Raw genomic sequence first — 14134 nt, 5'->3', positions numbered from 1 at the left:
CAACTCCCAAAAATATTCAGCTTTGATATTAATGAGTCTTTTGGGTTCATTAAGAACATGGTTGTTGTTCAATAATAAAATTAATCCTCAAAAATACAACTTGCCTAATAATTCTGCACTCCCTGTATATACACATATACATATATAGTTAAGGGAGAAAATCCAGAGAAATCAGGTTGCATATACAGTGGATGTCCTTTAATAAATATGTTTTCTTCATATAGTCAAAACTGAATAAAAACATTATTTTTTTCACTTTTATTTAAAACATGCATTTAACCACATTTCACTTTGTTAATCCTTTAGTATGAAACAACCCAAATGTGTAGGATTATGCAGCAGGCAGCGGCTTTTGAAGCCTATAATTTGCCTAATCTACCGATGTTCTACTTTAGCTGCGTTTTAATTAAATGCCTCTATCCTGTGAGACTTCCACTGTCTGAGAAAAACTGAAGGATTTGTGGAATTATTCTTAATATATTTTTTTGTATTCTTGGCCAAAATGTTTTTTAGATTTTTTTAAATATGCACAAGTAGATTATTGTGGTTTGGGTGGGGAGTGACGGATTAACTTAATATACATAGGACATCCAAGACACTGTCTTTGACTAAGGTGAGCTACAACTGATATTTAGATGTATACATTCTAGAGACATTTTAAGTGTTTTGACTATAAATATGGTTTCTCTATTGATTTATATCTAAATCAGATGATTTTTATTTAATTCTAGTCCACTGAACAAAAAGATGTTTTTTTTTTATTTGTGGTTTATTCATAAAACTGACTTAACCTAAACATAATTATTTTATGTGCCCTTTATAGATAAACACATACTGCCTGCCTATTACTACACATGGAAAAAGTCATTTTTATTACTTATTATTATTATTAAAAATAATTATTAAAAATATTCTTCAAATATTTCATAATGTAAAGTTCTTATGATGCAAATCACAAGCTGCTTGTCAAAAGTAATGGACCTTCTCCTTCATTCATTTTTTTTTGTGTTAAAAGTGTTAAAAGGAAAAGGTGGAGCCATGCCAGCTGTCTTTGGGTGAGGGCATGGTACAACCTGGAGTGTCCAGTTCATCTGGGCCACATTTACACACGCTCACATTTACACCTATGATTAATTTAGTTTTTTAAGCTTTAGTTAATGTTTTTTAGACACATGAAAAAAACATCCAAGCTCAAAAAGGCCATCACTTACTTCACTCTGCAACAGCTCTTGTCTACAGGTCAAACATGTGTCTTTACTCCTACCGTACCTTTTTTGTCAACCCTGTGTGACCTTTGACCTACTTTTCTCCACCTTCTCTCCATGCACTAGCTTTGGTCTAAGCCATGACAACAACTCTTCACAAAAGGCCTGCATCAGTTCTTGGTGGAAACAGAACGTCTTTCATGTCAGTGACCTGAATCACTTGGACAGAAAACAAGGAGAATTTTTAATTTCTTATCATTTCAACCCACGCCAAACTAAGATCATCAAAAGATGCTGATCATCTTTAAGCACACCCACCGACATGTGGCTTTATTCCACATCTGTTGGACCCAGTGACATCAACTGCCAGCTCGTTTGAAAAGTTTCTTCAGGGCAAACAGATCCCACCTCCTGGCTCCATCATCAGCTGGTGATTTGTTTCGCCGAGGCAGTGGAGGTAGTGTGTGTGCTTTCAGAGGCTCTAGACGGGTAAACAAGCTGTCCGTGACACAAGCCGAACAACGTTCTCTATGCAGAGAATTCTAAATACCATTTCATACATCACTGTAGTTAAATTTAGATTTGATGAAACCCAGAAACCAGACATCACCAGTTGTTAATCCTTGATGATTAAACATTTATGTTGCAATTCAAAACTTGATTTGATGTGATTACATATTTCAAGATCGTGTGGGGAAAAATGTACCTGTTTGAGCTGTGCACTTGATTTGATGTGATTACATATTTCAGGATCGTGTGGGGAAAAATGTTTGAGCTGTGTGAGTTTAAATGAGATTGCTGTAATGTCATCTGAAAATAACAAAGTGTTAAAGTTAAACAGCTCTGCTGAAATGAGGGCAGTTCGTGGACCACTGGTGAATTGCGAGCAGCGCGACGCCTGCTACACAAGCAGTAAAGATAAATACTATGGACTTTCACCCACTGTAACCGTGAGACCCACAGCTGTGAAACACGTTTATACATGATGCACGTAGAACACACCGTCACAGACAAACGGTTCCTTCGTTCTTATCAGCTTGTACCACTCTTTGACCTGATTCAGCGTCTTCTTATCAGAGCAGCTCACTGTGACGTGGACGGGCCAAAGGAGTAGTGGGTTAACAGCATTACATTCACATCTGCAGATGATTATGGTTTTTTTAATTAGTTAGTTTTTACAAGTATAAGTTTGTGACATCACTGGATCCACTATAACTTTAAAGTCTTTTATAATTTTTTGGGCACTGGTGACCACACTTTTTAACCTCTGAAAGTGAAAGGGGAAATATGATGGTATAGGTCAAGGGTCAAAGACCTGTGGTACATGCCTCCAATCCAATCCAGTGATGTCAGAGTTTAAAAATACACACTCTTTAAGGTTGAACATAATCATTTTGAAACTTTAATGTTTTGACTCAGCAGCTAAAGTAAGACATTTATAAATAACCAGTGGTCTGATCGTGTCCTGCAATTTCTTACCAGCTCCATATGTCGTCGGTCTTAAAGAGTTGAGAGTACAAAGAGGTGTCCACGCTGGTAGTGATGTATGACAAGGAACTCTCTTTAATGAATCCTGTGGTACCTTAAAAAAGCAGTGCACATGCACAAACAAGTGTCTCAGTGACATTAAAAATACCCTGAGACTCTCAAACACTCAGAAAATGGTAAAACGTGAACTATCTTTTGAGATTTTTTTTTGTAAATGCCTGCTTGTTGCAATTTCAATAAAACTAATTTATATTGCAATTCTATGGAAAAAAAAGATATGAATGATTTTTATAATGCTTTTATGATTTTACACTTTCCTTATTAGGGTTTTTCAAAATACAGTCTAGTTTACTTTGCTTATGTTTTAATTGAAACTTTACTCTGAGCATTTAGGTTAAATAACAACCCTATATATATATTCATTGTTGAACTTGGAAAGGAAACTGTTGTAAAGGCACATACAACTAGACAAAGAAACACAGAGCTATCACAGAGACACATCCAATTGCCTGTAGACATTCATAAAAAAAGCGTCCAGTCTCCATGAACAGATGCTTGGGTTTTTGTTGCAATGTTGACATCTAGCGTTGGAAATTTGTACTAACATCTTTATGCGAATTAAAATGTAATGTGATTAGTATTACCGTAATGATTGTCCAGCGTACTTGAATGTGTCCAGATTATAATTAAGTTTTATGGGCGGATAAATATGGCATTGTTTCGTTACCTTTCACTTTATTTATCAACTTGGAAAACTACAATAAACCGTTGACAAATTAACAAACGTTGCACGTTTAAGAGTTGATTATGCTAGAAGTAATTAAATGTCTTACTGCAAAAAATACGATAACTTTGAGCCCAACAACACGGCAATAGATGTCAAAGTACGTATTTCTGGACATTTCCTTTAAAATCTACTCCAAGTATCAATATTAACAAATCTGTCCGTTATTATTATTATAAAGGTGACAAAAAGTATTTATGGTTTTTAATAAAATATAATTTATTGAATTATTTTAATAAAAACTACGAATTAACTACAATATACTGTGACCTTGATGGGGAAGAATAACGCCTCCATACCTGGACAAACCGGAACTGACTGCGCTGTTGTGTCTTGCTGATGCCAAGAGCCAGGTTCGGGAAATTCTTCAAGATCTTCAAATATGGTCCACGAGGGTACTGCAGGGGGTTAGAAAATTTTGATAATTAGACATTTTAATAAGTCCTTCTTTTTTCACAAATGGAAATGCACATTATCATGAACGTAACGAATTATAGCAAATACATAAAAAAGGACCAAGACATGCACAAATTAAATTACATACATAGCAGTGTCCCCACCTGAACTAATACTTGGAAACTGTGGTTTAACATGATGAAAATGCTGTGATTTTAAATGAAGGTAAGTGAGAACAAAGGTCATGCTCCTCAAATCACAGGGGTTGACTTCCTGACAGTTCTTGAACACTGTTGGAGGATGTGACAGCTCTGAGGTTGAGGTGAGAAGAAAAATATATCATAAAGATGAGGTATGTAGACAAATCCAGTTAAAAGATTACACCCTGAAATTTATCTGAGTCACATCACTTTAAATTACTCATTCACTATTTCACAGCATGTCATCTCTCTGACACTCTCATTATTACACAAGCTTATTATCATCTTGTAATTCCACAACTGAACAGCAGGTGTGCTCTTAAGCACTGCAGCAACCATTCTACTGCAGTGTTAGCGTGGAAGTCCATGTGAATGAGAGTGTGAGAGTGTGTGTGTGCATCGGCTCTGGCTGGGACAGCCTAGCGTGCCTGCCAAGCTCGGCCACTGCTGCTCCTGCCACTCTGCTGAAGGACAGTAGAGAGAGGGAGAGAGGGCACTGGAGGAGCGGAAGGAGAAGAGGGAAAAAGCAGGGGGAGAGACCACTGAAGTGAGGAGTCCAGGCCCAAATAAAGCCATGGGGGCTGGGGCTTGGCTGGGCCCCCCTTTGCTATAAATACGCTGTCTGTCTGGAGGTTCGGGTTTGGTGGCCGGGGCTTAGGACCAGCGACCACCACTACTGCTGCTGCTGCTCTTCTCAGGGGAGTCTCCTCTTTATCCTTATCCTCATCCTGGTCATCAGTGTTCTGGGCACGCAAGATGCCTCGGGTGGATGCAGACCTCAAGCTGGACTTTAAGGATGTCCTCTTCAGACCTAAGAGGAGCAGTCTGAAGAGTCGATCAGAGGTTAGTGCATTTTATCACTCATCACATGGACACAACATGTCAGACTGTTAGCATTCTAAGGCCTGTCAGTCCTGTAAGATGATGCTCTCAACAGCTAAAAAGTGTATCTGAGCTTCATGTATTTCTGTATTATGTTCCACCTCATTGTCTTCTGATGATGAAACCCTTAAATGGACACTTAATGTTCACTTATAATAACCTAGACGAGTCATTGACAGTGTGACCTTCTCAAAGGACAGAAGACAGGAGCAGAGAATCTCTGTCAGGGTGATGCCGTGAACAACATCTACTCCAAAGAAATAAAACAAAGGAAACAAATGATGAAATGTGAGAAATCAGTGATGGAAAAAGAATTACTTCAAATTAAATACATTGAAGGCAGAACAGACGACAACAAGTTAAGTTCATTATCTCCCTGTATATTTATCATTTCTTTATCATCTTACATCAGCTACAGTGTGGTTGGATCATAATGCCGGTGTAACAGCATTAGAGCTGGGGTCAGAGCGTGGAGGTAGTTGGTCGTTGGTTTTTGAAAGTTGACAGGCAACATGAGACCCGGACGACTTCTGAGAAAACCTTTTTAAAAATAGTTGTGTGTGTGTGAGTGTTACAGTTGAGCAGAGCACATTCCCTGCACCAAACACTGATATCAGGATGACAGACACATGACACAGGTCACAGCACGGGGGAGGGGGCAGGAGGTAGGGGTGTCCGAGCATGTGATGAGCGTAAATACCAGCTTTAATATCACTTATGACAAACATCTGAATCCCTCAGACAACATTTGTTTATGCAGCACCTGTGAGTGTAACGTGGACTTGGTGTAAGTAAGGGAGAAGTTCAACAGACACTAGGTGTTTTTCTACAGAAAATTAAACAAAAACCTCAACATCTGCAAAAAGTCAAAATTTTATATTGATTTTACATATCCGTCTAGATCCAGACTTATATACACATAGAGACTACATACATACATATATAAGTATATATTCTATATATGCATGTGTATATGTATGCATATGTATATATATATTTACATATATACATACTTCATTTGTATTTAAACACATATCTGATTAGGTGTATAAGCAGGTACCAAAAAAAAACCTGATTAATGTCTTCTATCATATGTATCTTTACAGGACTCATTAATAATAATTGTTATGATTATTAAGTATTAAAGGCTGTAGATTCTGTCTGCGGCTGTCATACTGAGTCACGACTCATTTTCTAACTGAGCGCTGACATTCTGCTGAGTCAGTGACTGTGTCTCAGTTATGGAGAGAACAGGCCTGTATTGATTTACTGCAGTGAGAAAATTGATCTACACCACCGGACATTCCTTCCTCCTCCGTAATGATGTCATAGCTTCATTTCATAGTGACATTAAGTTTAATCACACACACATACATTAAAGAGTAGTCAAAGACGTCTAAGAAGTATGTAAAAGAGTATGAAGATATCTGTCTTGGGGTTTAGTGTCTGGCCCATGGTCACACTGGCATGTAAGGAGTAATTTATAGGTACCATGAGGCAATCGTGGGAAAAAAGACAAAGTGGCAGAAATACAATTTTAAGAAAGAACCTGTAGTCAATGAACACCAAGGACGATTGCAGACAGGGTTTCAAAAAGTTCTGATTCTTCTCTTTTGTGTCAGGTTGACCTTAAGTGGACCTTCACATTCCGCAACTCCAAACAGACATACACTGGGATACCCATCATCGCTGCCAACATGGACACAACAGGAACATTTGAGATGGCACAGGTTCTCAGCAAAGTAAGTTAAAGTCAACATCAGTCCCTTTGGTCAACAGGACTATGTCCACTTTTACATTTAACATACATGCAGTGACAGAGCAATCCATGAACCATAAACTCTAACATCCTACTTGTTGTTTGTTTTTTGGCTTAATTTAAAAGTGTCTTTATTTCAAAAGTCATTAGGGAAAATTATTTGCTGCTTAATATATCCTAAAAGTTAGAAATTGACCTAAATGTAATAAATTAAACTTAGCTTAGCAAAACTATGCTGGAATAATTGTAGCAAAATATGTTTTTTTTAATTAATGTAACAGCTAAAAAAGTTTGATTGCTCACCATGATGTAGAAAAACTACAATACTACAGTTTTTCAGTAGATGAGTACTATTAACAGAACTGCTCTATGTATTGTCATTCTATATTACCTCCTGTGTGTGCAGCACACTCTCTTCACAGCCATTCACAAACACTACTCTGTAGAAGACTGGAAAAACTTTGCTGCTAATCATCCAGAATGCTTAGAGGTAAAGTGGGAGTTCTTTGCAGATTGTTTTTTACAGGAAGTTTCTCTTTTTAAAAAGATAACTTTTCTGTCACAGCATGTAGCTGCCAGCTCAGGCAGCGGGAATGCAGATCTGGAGAAGCTCTGTGCTATTTTGGATGCCGTCCCTGCCCTGAAGTACATCTGTCTGGATGTAGCCAACGGCTACTCTGAATACTTTGTGGAGTTTGTGAAGACAGTGAGAGAAAAGTTCCCTAAACACACCATCATGGTGAGAGAAACAACAGTAAAACAGTCTGGTAGTTTGGTGTTTAAGTGCTGACCCTAATGACCTCTGCTCCTCAGGCTGGCAATGTGGTAACAGGAGAGATGGTGGAGGAGCTCATCCTGTCTGGAGCTGACATCATCAAAGTGGGCATTGGGCCAGGTGGGTTCCCTAGAGTGTGTCTGTGTATGGTGGGAGGTGGAGGATGGGCAACATACTGTGAAACCACACAGGTTTCATAAACAAGAATTAACCTGTGTTGCAGGTTCTGTTTGTACAACGAGGATCAAGACAGGAGTGGGTTACCCACAACTCAGTGCAGTGATAGAATGTGCAGACTCAGCTCATGGACTTAAAGGACATATCATTTCTGTGAGTCATACGTTACAGTACAAATTGCAAATATCCAGGGGTTTGTTTTATTTAACATTAGTTTTAAAAAATCAGGTTGAAGAGATGAGAGATAAAATGGACAGTTTCAATTCAGTAACACAGTAAATGTCCTTTATATGATGACAGGACTGGAGTAAAATTAATTTCAAAATTACCTCAGGGAGATATACATGATGCAATCTGCTCTGTCTGGTCTGCAATAGATGTTTCTGCAAAGAGAAGATCAGAAAAACAGTGTAGATCAGTGTTAAACTCAGGGTCATGTGACAGGTGTGGTGTAAATGTTTACTTTAAAAAATCAAGAAAAATGTGGAATAAAAGATTAGATTATGATCTATATCAGATTATGTTCTTTCTTTTTCTGCATTGTCTGAGATGTAACCAGTGATATCACCGTGTCGACAATAGAGGGCAGCATTTCTATTCTCCCAGTCTGACTTTTTTTCATTGTCTCAGGATGGAGGCTGTAGCTGTCCAGGAGATGTGGCCAAAGCCTTTGGTGAGAACTTAACTAGTTGGAACTTTTTACTTAAAGTGTGTGTTTTTTTTAAATCTCTTCTGAGCTACTTGTTTGGCTTTCTGCCTCTGCTCCTCAGGTGCTGGAGCTGACTTTGTCATGATGGGAGGAATGCTGGCAGGTCATGACCAGTGCAGTGGAGAGGTCATTGAGAAAAACGGCAAAAAGTATAAACTCTTCTACGGCATGAGCTCTGACACAGCCATGAAGAAATATGTGGGTGGAGTGGCTGAGTACAGGTGAGGACAGCTATGTTTTAATAAACTGTCAGTGCTAGTTTTGTGAACATTTTTCATTTTTACAAAAATTGGGGTTAACCTCTAGCCCTTAAGATTGAGCTTTTTTTTTTACACTAGTGACTTAATTGTTATATACTTCACCATTACTTGATAATTTTATTTCCCTCTACTCAGTCCTAGTTTTTGCTATTTTTTTGTCTTTATCTCCTCTTGCTCTTCTTTGGCCTGCAGAGCATCTGAAGGGAGGACGGTGGAGGTCCCTTACAGAGGAGATGTGGACAACACTATCCGTGATGTTCTCGGAGGTCTTCGGTCCACATGCACCTACGTGGGCGCCGCTAAGCTCAAAGAGCTCAGCAGACGGACCACCTTCATCCGGGTCACACAACAGTCCAGTCACATGTTCACTTAGATACATGCTCACTTAGGAGCTTCATGTTTTAGGACATTATGCTCATCTGGCCAGAATAAAATTATCCTAAGCCTTAATCATAACCAGTCAATGCCTAACCTTTAACCTAAACCATATTCCCATTTTACCTCTAAACTTTAAGCGCACCGCTAAAGGAGGTGCTGCCTCATGAGGGCCAGGAGAAAGTCAGTGTTTCTACCAGGAAAGGTCCTTAAAATGAGTACATATGCAATCATCCAACCAGATTCTCTCAGGACTCTACTGTCAGAAGACGTTAGTTTGACTTGAAACATTCTCCTCCAGGCATCACAGGGCTGCTTATTCCTCACTATGTGCATTTACATGCTTTACAGACATGGCATGCTCTGAATTCTTTGTGGAACGTTTTAATACTGTGCTGTAAGGTACTGGACTAGAAGTAAAAGAGCCAAAGTGCTGAGGCATGTGCACTTCAAATCTAATCTTGAACCTACTGAATGTACTGTATTTCTATAAAACAACAGCATATGCAGAATGTGAGCCATGTAATACACATTGCATGTAACCAAAGTCAGCAATAAAGGAGTCTGAAACTCGCTATCAGATCATTTATCCCGCAACAGACGCCCAAATCAATATGCAGGATCCAGAGACGTCGCCGTCACATTGTCATCGGAAAGAAATCGTGATGCAATAAAGCGCCGCTCATTTATTTGCCTAACCCTGTTGATCATTCTGTGCAGCTGCTCCGAGGTTTGCTCCTCATGCTGTGGCTTGAATACACACACACACACATAAAGATTTATGTCCACTAAAGCTTTAAGGAAATGTTCCCTTGTGCTGGAGTTAAGGATAAGGTCATGGATAATGTTACAATTAATCATGACGGAATTCAAACAACAACCTAAAGTAAACATAATTATATTGTCAATACACTCAGGAGGGGAACAAGGGGACGATATAACAAGAATACCCAGATAGGGAGCACTTCCAGTTACCAATCATATATGTACCTGTATATGTATATATATATATACACACACACACATACATATATGGTCATATATATACACATACACTTACATATATACTGTATATGCATATATATAAATGAATTTATTTGAAATTGAAATTTAGCATTAGTGTTACTTTATGCGTGATAAGTACCGACTCTAATAGGTCAACCTACTTTGCAATATCTTTACTTGGCTCATTTATCTAATACATTTTTTCCATTATTATGTTACTTTCGCTCAGACATATGCTAATTTTTAGTTGTAGGAGCATGCGCAATTGGGTGACTTTCATCACGGAGGAAAAAAATCGCTTTAACCTTGATTAATGTAGAACTTTTTAAACGTTTTCTTTTCATTCGTGCGCATATGCCACATGTTGAATACACATGCTCGCGAAAATCGTTAAATTAAAGTACATTCGTCGATTATTTGAAAACACGTCAATTTTCCGCAACATGGCGTCTCAATTTACCTCCGACCATTAAATACAACACATACCCGATTAAAAAAGAAAAGAAAACACGCACTGTCATAAGTGAACTGCATTATATAAGCTATATACATGTCATTTGCTGTATTAAAAGTTAAAATTAACCAAATGTATAACTTATTCATGAAAAATACTTGCCTTTTCCATGAGTATACCTATTTTATAGACTAGGAAAAGCGATTATTCCAGTGGTTTCTTTTAAGCGCATGCGCAGTACTTAAAGCATACAAAATGAGCGCGAATACAAATCAAATAGAACATTGGCCTCATGAAAGGGGGCGGGACAACTGTCCGTTTTGATTGGATATAAATTTAAGCAGACCTACCGAGCGACCAATTACGTTTTCAAATGTATGTACAATTCATTAGACTCTTTGGCGAGCAACTTGGAAAGGGGCAGCCTAAACCCGTGTTACAGTAACTCACATAACTATAAAAGAAACGGACACTATATATAGAACCCCCTGTAGCTTATAGAGAGACACATAAATACATAAAAAAGAGTTAAACAAGTAAAAATAAATTTGTTGTCTTTGTAACTGTTTTGTTGTGCATCTGTACCAAACTGAATACGTGGGTCAAAGACAACAGTATTTTTGGCAGTGTATACAGTCAAATAAAGACACAGGTTGCCAATTTATTCCAGATATGTCAAGATTTTCTTTTTCAAAGAGGTGCATTTGTACAGTTGTCAAATACGTACACCAACAGGGTTTCTCCATTGCTATAGAGGAAAAGGGTGGTGAAACACAGGGACTTGGTGAGTACAATATAGTACAAAGAAATTGGTAGAGGGACAGCTGCAGCCCCCGACTTAGGTCTGTACTGATGTCCACTTCTCTGCCACTGTCTCTTTGTCAGTCCTTGGTGTTACACCTCAGCAGAGAAACATCTCCCACAGACTGGTTGACAGCCTCTAGGCTGAGTGTCTAGAAACAGGGGGGAGGAATCCACTGATCCACAGTTGACAGATAGGCTCCACCCCCTCCGTGGCAGTTTGCAGGGTCAGAGGTCACCGAAGCGTGCGGCCTGTCCCCTGCCAAAGTGTTTTGTCGCCTTGCACAGAGAGGCAGTCTACAGACGTTCAGTTCACTGGAGATAAAACCAAGCCATCTCCAGCGCTATACACATAATGTCATAATAATAATAATAATCCATAGTTAACTGTCAAAGATGACATTTGTTAATCATATCAAACCGTATGTAATAAATGTACATATCTTGTTACCTTTTTATCAAACAGCCCACTGTGTAAATTGATTGGGGTGACACTGAACTGTTACGTGGGCCTCTACAAGTTTTTTTCTTTCTGCCTGAGTTGGTTATCCAGCGCTATGGACATTGAAGAGACATCATACGAAAAAAGAGTGAAAATAAAGGAATCCTGATTGATTGATTTTTTTTGTTTTCACTTTTAAAACACAACAAAGTGCCAAGACTACGTCCTTTTCTTCTTCTTCTCTTTTTTTTGGAAAATGAAAGTAGAAACATATAGAAACAAAGAGCACACATGCTTCTTTTTCCGATCCAAAAGTCAAAGCTCACACACCAACATTCATTTTATTTGTCAAGTTGTGCAAGAAGCCAAATTTTTTTTTAAACTTTAAAAAAGACATTAGCAGTGTTCCTCCAGTGAGGAAGCTTGTCATAAAAACAACAATGACACTATACACAGTTTTTAGTCCCCTGACATTATATTGAGTGCTACAAGGAGACCAAAAACACACAAAAAAGCTCCGGCACCAGGAATAATGCAAAAAAAAAAAAAAAAAAAAAGAAAAAAAAAAAAAGGAAAAAAAAGCAAAGGTTTGTATGCACCGTTTTCACACCACACATCCAACACTGAGCTGTGCCGGGCTCCTGTCAAACATAAACAAAGCCTCATTATCGGCACAGCCTGGATGGTGTGAGATGGAAAATATTTCAAACAAACAAAGGGATGCATTCCATGAGAAAAAGTTTCTTTTTTTCTTTCCGACTGGAAAAGAACCAAGGAATCACCTAACACCTCGGCCCGTTGGACCCAAGAACGCGCCGGGCGCCAAGTGACATGGAGCACAGACAGATCCACACAAGGTTACGGCAAAGGTGATGTGCAAAAACTTAAACTAAGCCATCACTCCTTTTTTTCAGCCTACCCCCTCCCCCCCCCATTTTCCAATCTCTCATTCCTTCTGTCTGTTTTGAATAAACATTAAACCCAGGAGAAGGTTTTGGTCTGAGACACAGAGTTCAGACCAAGCCTGTCCTGGGATTAGAAAGTGCTGAAATATTAATATCAAGTCTTTTACATCTACTTACATGTGCATCTCTGTTGGTTGGTAGTTTTTTTTTCCTTTTTGTTGTGTTTACATTTTTTTCTTTTATACAAAAGTGGTCCCCACTAGCAATGAGGTTTCTTTTTTCTCTGTGTGTCTCACCATGAACCGTCGCAGGTCAGGGCTTACGATCTCACAGACATTTAGAAGAGAAAACAGTCCATTAAACACACACACACATACACACCGACACACACACACACACTTGCGCACTTATTTGGACATCAAGTGTACATTAGCAAACGTGCAGACGCATATACAAAAGATTCATGACGCAGTCTCTCTTTCTCTCTCTCACGCGCTTAATTCCAGGAAGGCCGCAACGACAAAAAAGGGGAAATACACGTGACATTCGGACTGACACACATAAGCTGACAGTAAATTACACAAGCAATAACAAAGATATGAGACACTGAAGTCGGACTACAATATATGCTACATACACTTGGCACAGTAAAGGGGGGGAAATAAATGTAAGTATTGCACATTCTACATTTCAGGGAGACAAAACATTTAAATTTGTATTTTTTTTCCTTAAAATTACACCAAAACCTCAAAAGGTGGTCGCTCTCTTTCTCTCTCTCTCCTGCATTCATGTCAGATTGCTTTGTTTCAAAGTCTAGTATTAATATTGTCATTATTAGGCATGCATTAAGTAGTAAGTATTACAAACACAATGATTTATAGAAGCTAGTGGTGGAGAGAAGACCAAATATTAATAGGTGACGTTATGAGTGGGAACAGGAGACAGTCCAGGCCACACTGTCAGGTAGCTAACGGTTGTTGTGAGTTATTGAATCGCTTTGCTTCGGTTGGAGGCGCTGCGTTGGAGGCTGGCTGGCTATGACTGGGTACCTGAAACAAGGTTAGCGAGGTCACTACAGAAGATCGTGGCAAACAAGGCCTGGGTCCGAGTCTGAGAGTTCAGGTAAATGTGATGTGTGCTCACCTGCAGTGTGAGAGTCAAAACGAGTCAACACGAGTAACAGAGTTAATGAGTCTGAGGCTACTGTACATCCACACCAGTTGTTTTTTGTTTTAAAAAAAAGTAATTTCAGTTACACCTGCCTGGCAGAGCTGGGGATATTGGGCTTTCAAAAACGTAGAAGGGATTGAATACTAGGTGGTGTCATTTTGGTTTAAAAACTTTAACTGTCAACTCCCTAGTAAACTATGTAGCAACCATCCATACTTACTTTCTTGGCAAATGACTAACTTTGGCGATGTGTCACCGATTTGACTTTGTAACTAGTGGTTGTTCTTTCTAAGTAACTTTTTCTTTATTTATTTCTATCCTGGAAGTTCATCACGTAGTACCACTAG

At 38.7% G+C, this 14134-nt stretch overlaps 1 protein-coding gene across 1 annotated transcript; it reads left to right on the top strand.

Annotated features, from left to right (window-relative positions):
* Positions 1 to 4788: 4788 nt before the first annotated feature.
* On the top strand, positions 4789 to 9585 carry gmpr (guanosine monophosphate reductase). The gene is made up of 9 exons (XM_008331698.3): positions 4789 to 4916; positions 6578 to 6697; positions 7121 to 7204; positions 7280 to 7453; positions 7528 to 7609; positions 7713 to 7819; positions 8297 to 8339; positions 8437 to 8596; positions 8828 to 9585. The coding sequence occupies exons 1-9, from the start codon at positions 4830 to 4832 to the stop codon at positions 9006 to 9008; spliced, it is 1038 nt and encodes a 345-aa protein (XP_008329920.1). The 5' UTR covers positions 4789 to 4829; the 3' UTR covers positions 9009 to 9585.
* Positions 9586 to 14134: the final 4549 nt, after the last annotated feature.

The sequence above is a fragment of the Cynoglossus semilaevis genome, chromosome 18, assembly GCF_000523025.1.
Source record: "Cynoglossus semilaevis isolate Cse_v1.0 chromosome 18, Cse_v1.0, whole genome shotgun sequence".
Lineage (NCBI taxonomy): Eukaryota > Metazoa > Chordata > Actinopteri > Pleuronectiformes > Cynoglossidae > Cynoglossus > Cynoglossus semilaevis.
The sequence above is the reverse complement of the archived record's forward strand: the minus strand, read 5'-3'. Positions and strand labels throughout refer to the sequence as shown.